The sequence below is a fragment of the Gavia stellata genome, chromosome 28 (assembly GCF_030936135.1).
Source record: "Gavia stellata isolate bGavSte3 chromosome 28, bGavSte3.hap2, whole genome shotgun sequence".
Lineage (NCBI taxonomy): Eukaryota > Metazoa > Chordata > Aves > Gaviiformes > Gaviidae > Gavia > Gavia stellata.
Window position 1 is genome coordinate 7,056,465 of NC_082621.1, and position 10,937 is coordinate 7,067,401.

At 52.7% G+C, this 10,937-nt stretch overlaps 1 protein-coding gene across 1 annotated transcript; it reads right to left on the reverse strand.

The window, feature by feature from the left end:
- Positions 1-8,470: 8,470 nt before the first annotated feature.
- On the reverse strand, positions 8,471-10,271 carry LOC132319408 (uncharacterized). The gene is made up of 4 exons (XM_059830212.1): positions 10,229-10,271; positions 9,382-9,539; positions 9,164-9,262; positions 8,471-8,806 (listed from the first exon to the last, which is right to left on the reverse strand). Exons 1-4 carry the CDS (start codon positions 10,269-10,271, stop codon positions 8,471-8,473), a joined length of 636 nt encoding a protein of 211 aa, XP_059686195.1.
- Positions 10,272-10,937: the final 666 nt, after the last annotated feature.

Sequence of the window (10,937 nt, forward strand, 5' to 3'; positions counted from 1 at the left end):
TTGGGGCCTATTCTAACCCAAGGTGCTCCAGCCCTTTCCTGCTGGGGTGTCCCCCAGTATTGCCTCTCGTGAGCCCATGGTTGCTTGTGTGGATGCACATGTGCTTGCCTTTGTTGACATTTGTGCATGTGGAGCTCTGCGAAAGCATGTGTGTGCACAAAGTTGTGCCCAGCCAACCGCTTATTGAAGTGGTGCCAAACTGGGCAAGGACTGAGACCTTGGACTGAGCAGGTATTGAACTGAAGGGACCAGGGTCTTGATGTCACTGTGCTGGGCCCAGGAAAGCCAAAGAGCTGATGAGTCTTTTGGTCTCCAGCCCCAAGGACCTTCATGTCCCACACTGAAATCTGAGTCTGAGTGACCAGCAACTGGCCCTGGGGGGAAGGCATTTGAGGTCAGACACCCCAATGCCTGCTGCTCTTCGCTGAGTGGGTGAGGGAAAGACCCTCTTTCCCCCAGGGGCTGCTGGTGGTGGAAGGAAGGGCACTGTGGGAGAGGTGGAAACACTGTCTGTCTTGGGAGCTGTTTCCCTGAGGAATTCCACCTCTAGGTGACTTCTGGCTTCTTCCTGTCTATGACCTTCTTCCTCTTATTCCAGCCAGGCTTTCCGTGTCCATGGTCATTGCTCATTAGGGCCTGCTGGTGGGAAATGGGGCTGCAACAGCAGAGAGAATTTCCTTCCCTGTCTGCAGGTGAGCCCTGAGCCCCCTCTTTTACCTCTTCCGTCCCTGGGCCCCACACACCCACGAGTCCATTTGTCCCCACACGCCATTTACCTCTGCAAAGGTCTCAGGCACTGGCTTTGGGCTGCAGAGAGGCACCAGGAGGGAGGCTCTCATCCTGTTCTTTCCCATCCCCAGGAAGTCAGGGGATGCTCTACCCAGCCCCTGAGCTCTGCGACTGCCACGCCTGCCACCTCCAGATGCCATGGCTGCTCAGCTGTCCCAGGCTAGGGATGTGGCTGTGCAGACTTATACTTGTCGGGAATTCTCCAGGCGGGCTTCCACTTTCTCCTCCTCTGCTGACAGAGGGGTTGTAGCCTTTTCCCACCTCTCCTTCTTTTGCTTCTCTCTCCTGGGCTGGGCTGGAGGAAGGGCAGGGTCCAATGCCCAAGTGTCAGCACTCCTACTTCTTAGCAAACACGACTGCAGGCACAGGGGCTGCCTCCCAGATAACTTCCAGTAGGGATGGTGCAGCAGTCCCGGGCAAACATGGACATTCACCGCAACTTGCCCCTGTGGGACGGCTGAGCCAGCCCAGACTTTCACTGCAGGTTTCAGTTAGACTCCTCATTTTGATCTCTCCCATTGACATCACAAGTGAGTGGAAGGAATTGCACAGCCACATACACACAGATGCACATGAAAAAGTGCTCACATCCACACACAGGGTGCACACACATGTCCACACCTGTGGACACACAGGTGCGTGCGGTCACAAGCGTGCATGTACACAAATGCACATGAGCCCTCGTGCACATATGGCAGCGGAAACACACATGTGTGCCTGCACAAACACAAACGTTTCCTCACATGTGAGCACATATGAAAACACACATGCATGCACACCCAGTTACACAAGAAGCCCTATGGATGCACACACATGAACCACCCAGGACATGTCATCACATAAATGTTCACATATGTACTCATATGCACTGGCACATGCACACTTGCGTGTAGATGTGTGTGTGTATATATATATGCATGGTCATGTACACGCACACAGACATATACATGCACATCTGCACACACATATGCTCACACACATACACACACATGCACACTGACATCACACACACTTACTTGCTCAGCTGCAAAACACGTGTGTGTACACAAACACATGCACAGACACACACAGAAATGCACTTGTTCACACACATACTCTGGCAGACACACACCCTCACATGTGCATTTGCAAATGAACATACAAATGCAAACACACAGCAACAAATACGCCCACAGGCACAGACAGATGCATATGCACATGAGGAAACACAGCCTCTCTCCACACACTCTGAGAACCAGGACTCCACCAGCCAGCTCTCTGCCTCTGTGCCCCTGACAACTTGAGGCAAGTCCTTGAAAGCCCACTGCTAAGAAGGTCAATCAGGCACCAGCCATCCCTGTTGGATTGAATGACAGCAGAGGGCTTTGGGGCTTTTGTGGGTTGGACAGAAGTAGTTCAATCAACTCTGTTCTCATTACAGGAAAGGCAGAAAGTGTATTGGGGTCCAAGCCACAGGGTCTTGTTTGCACATTCAGCCTGTTCTCGTGCAAAGGGTGCATATGAGAGACAAAGTCAAAGCTAGAGACAATCCCTATTGCTGCAGCTCCAGGGGTTCCCCACTTTAGAAGTCAAAATAATCCCGAAGTCTGATAAGATCAAGCCCATCCCTGGTGATCGCCATAGGGTGTTTGTGGAGGTCTGGGACCAGTTTCAGCTTCATTGCAGGGAGAGAGAGGTGCTGTCCTCACATGCTCACATAACAGCAAAGGGCTGTGTGTCTGGGGTGAGCCAGATGGCCTGCAGCTGCAAATGCTGATGCTGGTCAGGAAGGTGGTCTGATGAAGTTGCCTTCAGATGAATACCCTCTCTTCAAAAGGCAAACTAATGTTAATTAGCAGGTGGCATTGGGAGGAGATTTCAAACTTCCTGAGCCAAGCTCTAACATCTCCTCATCTGCTTTTCCCACTCGAGTTGTATCCAGAACTACAGGAGTTTTGGCAGGAGGGAGTGCCCAGCACTGCACAGGCACCAGGAGGACAGACTTTCTGTCCTCAGAGCATCCCCGCAGAATTGGCATATTCCAAGGGTCCTCACCTGGCCTGGCAGGCTGCTATTCAGGTCCCCCCAACTGTGACCTGCCTCCCTTGGAAAGAGTCCAGCTCCTAGCTGTGCTCTGCAAGTGCAGCATCAGGAAGCAAGGTGCCAGCCAGATGGGTTTGTTAGAAATCTTCTCAGAAAGCAGCTGCAGCACTGCTTAGGCTAAACCAGCTGCTGCCATTGTTATTCACAGGGCAGCCATAATACATGTGTTCCATGCATTTAAAAAGCGTGCTTGTGTCAGGATTTTCCATCATTGGCTGGTGAGCTTGGCAGTTACTGCTCTGATGGCCCATTACTCCTTGTCCTGTCACTACAGGCCCTGATAAAACGTCTTTCTCCATCTTTGTCATAAGCCCCTTTAATATATTGAAAGACCACAATGAGGTCTCCCTGGAGCCTTCTCTTCAGCCTCTCTGGCTGAACATCCCCAACTCTCTCAGCCTTTCTTCATAAGACAGGTGTTCCAGGCCTCGGATCATTTTCATGGCCCTCCCCTGGAGGTCCTGCTCTGAGAGGTCCATCTCTTTCTTTACTGGGGACCCCTGAGCTGGATGCAGTACTCCAGGTGAGGTGTCCCCAGAGCAGAGTAGACCCACTGGCTACACTTCTTTTGATGCAGCTCAGGGCTCAGTTGGCTTTCCGGGCTGCAAGCACGCATTTCTGGCTCATGTCCCATTTTTCAACCACCAGTATCCCCAAGTCCTTCTCTGCAGGGCTGTTCTCAATCAATTCATCCCTCAAGCTGTATTGATACTGGAGATTGCCCCAACCCAGGTGCAGGAGCTTGCACTTGGTCTTGTTGGACTTCCTGAGGTTCATATGGGTCCACTCCCCCAGCCTGTCAAGGTCCCTCTGGAGGGCATCCCTTCCCTCAAGAGTACCAGCTGTGCCTCTCAGCTTGGTGTCATCTGCAAACGGGCCCTGGGGCAGTTCCCCTGCTGTCAGGCATTGTAATCAGTATCAGCACTGGCATCGACATCAAGCACTGGCATCGGAATCTGCATCAGGATTCTTCCAAGCTTCTCCATCATTTCCTCCCAGAGCATCTCTTCCAGTACTTGGAAGCCATCCTGCAGAGTCAGGAGTTTGAGCTCAACACACACATGAGACAATGATGTAGACATGACTGAAACCTTCCAACTTTATCCATAGGTAGTCAGAAAGAGAATTTCTATGTTACCTGAAAGGGCTTGAAGGTCTGAGGTTTGCTGAAGCTGAAAGCCGTCCCCTGACAGGAGAGTTTTCTGTCCAGCTGGTCTCCAGGGAAGCCTGGATGGCTTTAGTAGCTCACTCAGCTGTTCAAAGTCCATATTCTCAGCCTTCAGAAGCAGAGAGGGAAACGTGGATTCTGCAAGAGCAGAGGCCCTTGTCTTTGAACTGGCAAAGGATCCCTTCTCCAGGCATTCCTTGGATGGGCTTCCAACTGGCCAGGCAGCATGTTTGCCTCAGTGGTGGTGTCCTCCTTGCTCCCAGGGCAGCACAAGCAGCCAAGGCTTCTCCATGTGGGTACCTGAAGGGATGGAAGAAACCTGTCTGTAAAGCAGAAGGCAACATCATGCTGTGGGCTATGCTTAGGCTGGGTCTGTGTGTCCCCAGCCTGTGTGCCAGTGAGGAAAGCTGTTGAGACATGTATGGGTGTGACTTTTTCAGCCAAGTCCAGGCCCAGGGACTTGGCACCCAGGAAAGAATACTCAGCCGAAGTAGCCGACCTGCTTGTCTTGATCCTGTGCTTCCCTCAGCATCCACTGATGGTCACTGTTGAAGAGAATGGCTCTTGGCAGGAGACATGATGCTCCTGTGATTTATTTCCTGGTCAAATTAGCCCAAGGAGGGAAAATGCCTTTCTTGCCTTGCACCTAGCAATTGGCTGAACCTTGAGCCTGCAATAGCAGACTGTGCAGATAAATGGATCAGCCTTTGGGAGCTGATAGCAAGTGAGATGGAGAATGAGCCCAGTGAGAATGCTGATGATGTGATAGATGGATATGGAGGCAGGCAAAATTGAAATACCTTTCTGGTTTTACAGATCACGTGCAGAAGGAGTTTGTGCTGCAGTTCCCAGCAGAAGTGTCCATCCGGGTAGGGCACAACAAAAGAGGATTTTTCTCCAAAGGTCTGAGTCAAGAGCAAATGGTTCCTCTGAAGACAGGCACCTTTCAGCTTCTTGATGTAGCTTGGACCATGCTGTAGGCACCTGGGAAGGCAGGCGATGCCTGGTGACCAATGGCTGAAGGTGAGTCAGCAGCGTGGCCTTGTGGCAGACCTACTGCCCTCTGAGATGTCTTAGAAAAAGTATAGCCAGCATGCCCAGGGAAGTGCTCCTTCTCTCTTTGGCACTCCTGAGAGCATGCCTGGGGTCCTGTGTTCAGTTTGGGGCTCCTTGGTATGTAGGAAAGGTACTGACATGTGGGAGTGAGTCTAGCGGACACCCCCAAGGCATTCAGGGGGCTTGAGGACATGACACACTCAGAGCCTGAGGAAACATGCCCTTAGGAAAAAAAAGCTCAAGGGAGACCTTATGGGTGTCTACAACTGCGTGCTCCAAGGATGTGGAAAAGATGGATACAGGCACTTCACAAAGTGCACCGTAGTAGGATGAAACCAACATAGACAATGTGGAACCTGGGAAATTCTATTTAGGTATAAGAATCTCTTTTTACTTTTCACTTTTTTTTGACCCTGAAACTTCACAAGTACTGGAATGCACTGTCCCCATATGTTGTGCAGGCGCTGGCCTTGGAAATTTTCAAGACTCGATGGGCACAGCTCTGACAAGCCTGATCTCATGAGACCTGCTCTTGACCATTGTATTTGTGAGAGCTGCAGCCTTGGGATGTGCTGATAGGAGCTCGGGGCTAGAAAGCATGCAGGGGACAGGAGAGGCCAACCCAGCTAAGGGCTTGAGGATGGAGAGAGAGAAGACACAGGTATCAAGGAAGGAGAGACTCCCAAGATGATGCACAGGAGGACGTGTCAGAGAGATTGGTCACCAGGGGCAGGCCTATTCATGGGGCTCTTGTGGCAGAGCGAGGTACAGGGAGCCTTCTCCTCCAACACTTTTCATCCCCTCTTGTTTTGCATCTCAGAGCCTTTCCCTGCTCAGTCACTGACTTTTGCTTTCTTCCAGGCACCATGGGGCAGACCACCATCACCCAGCAAGAAGGCCAAGTCACGGTAGAGGAGAAAGACACCTTCCAAACAACCTGCACATACCAGACCTCCAGGTTTCATGCCGTCTTGTAGTATCAGCAGAAGTAAAGACAGGCCCCACAGCTGGTTTCATATCACGCAGCATCTGAGTCTGAGCGGAGTGGCCGTCTCACCACATTGCTGAACACCACAGGGAAATACAGCTTCCTGCACTGGAGGAAGTCGAGGTCTCTGACAGTGCCTTGTACCTCTGTGCTGTGCCAGACAGCCTGGTGCAGGGACCTTCCTGGGCTGTGCAACAGCCCAGGGTAGGGAGGGCATCTCTGTGCAAGGCTGATCTTGGGGAAGAGGCCCTCAGCTCTTCCCTGGGTTTTGTGGTTATTCTGCCCAATGGCTCTGGTGTGGCAATAGGCAATGCAGTAGGTTGGTGCCATTTGTGCAATGGTTCCTTGCTGCTGCTCTTTGCTTTCTGGTTTTTCCTGCTGCACATTGCTTCTTCAGGGTTTCCTGCAGGCCTGTCTCTTCGAGTACCTGCTCCAGGATGAGTCCCTCAGAGGTCACAGTTCAAAGTAAGATGAGAAACATAATTAACATGCCATCTGGCAATACTCCTTCCTGGAATCACATGATGACAGCAATTTTGGAAAATACTCAGAACTACTCTGTGACCCCTCCAGTGGGTGCATGGCCATGTGCCGAGATCTGGAGGACCTGTCCTCCTCAGTGCACTCTGCTGGTCCTTGGAGCCCTCCTCATGTCCTACCTCATGGACTTTTCTCGACCCTGCCTCATTTCCTCTGCAGTGGGACCAGGCTGTACAAGTCTATCCAAGATCTTAATGGGGGAGCAGACCACGAGGCAGAGGTGGGCAACAGGCCCTGCCAGGAGAAGAGCTGGCCTTGGGGAAAGCTGCTTCATGCCTGGGGGAAGGCCAGGCACCACAGAGCAGCCGTTGGGGCATCGGCACTGGCCGCTGTCCTTTGGGTGTCCTGTCTGATGGGAACTGGGAGTGTGTGAGGGCCCTGGTGCGTGGTCTGGCCAGGCTGATTTCAACATCAGCCTGTGAGTCGCTGTAGCCCTGCACAGCTGTGTAACTGCTGGGCTGTGCAGGGAACTGTTTTGGGGGGTGGAGGTTGTACAGGTGACCTGCCCTTGCTACCCTTGCCGTTGGGTGCAGGCCATGCCCCCGCATTCTGGGGATGAGTAGGAGGATGAGGGGGAGAAGGTCTGGGGCTGTTTTGAAGGCTTTTCCTCACATCACTCCCACCTGGGCATCCTGTGGAGTACTGTGTCAGGACGAGGCCAAGAAACCCTTTTGCCTCTGCCCAGTTTCTACCTCCTGGCTCAGCAGGTGCCTTTCTAACACTCATGGCCAGGTGACAGACTCATGGCTGGCTGCTCTTCACATGTCCCTGTGCTCTGATTCCTCCCAACCCTCTCTCCCAGGTGCACCTCCAGCCTCAAGACATGTCCTGCTACGACCAGTGCCTGCCATGCCTGCCATGCCAGCCCTGTGGCCTGACCCCGCTGGCTAACAGCTGCAATGAGCCCTGTGCCAGGCAATGCCATAATTCCACTGTTGGCATCGAGCTCCCTCCCATGGTGGTGACCCTTCCTGGCCCCATGCTCAGCTCCTTCCCACGCAACACCATTCCATCCAACTTCTGATGGAGCCTCTTTTCCCAGAACAGGGCTGTCCAAAGCACGAGGAAGTCCCTTCAGCACAAGCTTGTGAGCTGCTGACCTCTCAGAGCCTCCAACATCACTTGGCTCCTCTCTAGGGGACAGCAGTGGTCACGCTTCCCTTCTGCAGGACATGCTCTGAGGCCCAGGGGCTGTATCTGAGCAGATATGCCAGAATAGAGAACCTGATGCCCACTGGCTTTGGAGGAGCTGAGTATGTCTTCCTCAGCTCCAAGGGACAGTAACTGGAAGGGACCCACTGCTCTGTGTCCCATCCTCCCCTTCCTCTGGGAATGATGAAAGGTTCACCTGCACCCCCACCTTACGCCCCACCACCCATGGCAATGCCTTTCTTTGTTGACAATATGAGACAATGTCCACCAAGAAAAGGATTATGTGGAGGCAAAAGCTGTGATGCAGAAAACTTTAATGACTCTGAGGTGGGAAACGAGTTCACCTGTAGAGGAGGCGGCCAGTGCAGGGAGAGCACCAGCAGCTGCAGAAAGTCTGCCCATCACCCATGGTGCAGATCCCACTGGGCATCCAGCTGCCTGCCCCATGGAGGGAGGGGGCCAGCAGATGCCTCAGGTTGGCTCTGGGGTTCTTAGGGCAAGAAAGAGATGGGATAAAGTGGAAGGCAAGGTAGTTAGACTTTGGCCATGTTTTCAGAGAGCCTCAGCAGCCCTCCTTTGAAAGGGCAGCACTGAATGCTCAGCTTCTCTGAAATCAATGGCCAGCAGCTCTGTCCTCAGTCCAGTATTAGCTTCTAGATTCCTGGGGATCCTTGTCTGGGCTGCCACCAGTGGCTTTAGCAGGGGGGACACCTTCTGCCGCAGTAGCGGCTGGAAATGCCAGAGAGGTCACAGCAGCCAGAGGTGATGGGCACTCCATCACAGCTGAGGATGCTGCCAACAGCAGCGGAGGTGGAGGATCCTACAATGGTGTTCTGCGGGAAGGAGCTGAGGATGGGGCCAGGCAGGGCCACAACCACGGGAGGGGGTTCAATGACGACAGTGGAGTTCTGGCACTGCCTGACACAGGGCTCATTGCAGCTGTTGGCCAGTGGGGTCGGGCCACAGGGCCGGCATGGCAGGCATGGCAGGCACTGGTCGTAGCAGGACATGTCTTGAGGCTGGAGGTGCACCTGGGAGAGAGTGTTGGGAGGAATCAGAGCACAGGGACATGTGAGGAGCAGCCCACCACAAGTCTGTAACCTGGCCATGAGTGTTAGAAAGGCACCTGCTGAGCCAGGAGGTAGAACCTGGGCAGAAAAGCAAAAGGGTTTCTTGGCCTCATCCTGACACACTACTGCAAAGTGTTGCCAGGCTCAACGAGGCTGCTGATTACCTCTTTAAAGAAAGCCCCCTCAGCCAAGTTCCGGACACTCTCTGAGTCAGGTTTTCACCCTTCTTCCCCCTCTCAAGCACTACCACGACCCAGCATAGGATGGAGGAACACACAAAAGCAGAAAAAGGGCATGGGGAGAGGGCTTCATACTCACCTGGTTCCCAAGGAGGAGGTGAGGGAAGTGAATGAGGCAGTGAGGAGTTGGGCTGGCTTTTATGATGGCCCTGACCCACCCCAGGCCCAGAGGTAGCTTCTATGGAAGTGGCAATTTTCTAAGGTGCTCATGATGAACGGAAAACATCCCAGCTAATGACATGTGCTGAGTGGTTGTTTTCCCGATGCCACCTTTTCATTTCCTGGCTTATGCCATACCCATTCCTTCATGGAGGCTTCTTCTGAGTGCTGGGATTGAGAGGCCCCAGGATTTCTGGGGCAGGAATGCGTCAGTACCCACAGAAGCCTCAGCTCAAGTGCCGGATGGGTGTAGAACAGGCAAGGGGTGTTGACCTGGGGCAAACTGGTGGGGTTGCCTGTGGACACGTTGACAGGAAGGGGCCCTGCAATCCTTGCATGGTCACCCAAAGGTTTCTTTCTCTGAGGACATGCCGTGTCTTTCTCTTTCCCTCCCTAACCAACACAGTCACTCCATTGATTACTTGTACAGTGCAGGTGGACTGCACTGCTGGGTTTCATAGACTCCTCATCTTTTACTCATGAAACTAAGCAACCGTCCCCAAACTTTGGATATCGAGGACTGCAAAGGCTATTTTCCCCCATTTTTCAACACTGCTGAAAACCAAAGTTATGTCAGCCCTCTTCTACCGCTGGGAAATTATGGGGTGGACAGCATGATGCCTGAAGAGAAAAATCACTTCTTGGCATGGCACACAGATAATCAGGGGAAGACTTTTGCCTTGCAAAACACCTGAGTTACCATTGCCTACAAGATGTAAAAATTTTGAGGGAGATCTCTAGTTTGCTTAAGTGTTGCCAACGTGATCCTCTCCCTGCAAGAGTACATCTCCCTTGCTCTAGACTTCCTCCCTGGTTTCATGGACCTGGGTTTCCTAAAGATTGATCTTGCTCTTCTAGACTGAGGCAAAGGCAGCATTCAGTGCCTCACCCTTTCCATGTCCTGTGTTGTCAGGCTGTGCAGCAGCAGAGAAGGCCCAATCATTCAGCTGTGGGACCACATTTCCCCCAGCCTTCCTTTTGTTACCTGTGTCCTTGCAGAAGCCCTTCTTGTTGCCTTTGACATCCATTGCCAGATTCAGTTCCAGTGGCGCTTTGGCTTTCCTAACCTCATCCCTGCATGCTTAGAGAGTGTCTCTGTACTCCACTTCACCCGTCCGTGCTTCCACCTCTTGTACGCTTCCTTCTTGTGTTTTGGTTTTGCCAGGATCTCCTTGTTCATCCATGCAGGCCTCCTAGCATGCTTGCCTGACTTTCTGCTCATTGGGATGGACTGCTCTTGAGCTTGGAGGAGGTGGCCCTTGGATATTAAACAGCTTTCCTGGGCCCCTCTGACCTCTAGGGCCATATCTCAGGGCACTCTTCCAAGCAGCCATTTAAAGAGAATAAAGTGTGCTCTCCTACAGTCCAGGGTTGTGAGCTTGTAGTTAGCCTCCTTGCTCTTCTCAGGATCCTGAACTCCACCATTTCGTGGTCACTGCAGCCCAGGCTGCCTTTGATCTGCACATCGCCAACAAGCCCTTCCTGCTTGGTGCATATGAGGTCCAGCAGAAGACCTGTTCACGTCAGATCCTCTATCATTCGGGTGATGAAGTTGTCATCCGTGCACTCCAGGAACCTCCTGGCTTGCCTACATCCTGCAGTGTTGTCCCTCCAGCAGATATTGGGGTGGTTGATGTTCCCCATGAGGACCAAGTCCTGTGAATGTGAGGCTGCTCCTATCTGCCTCTAGAGGG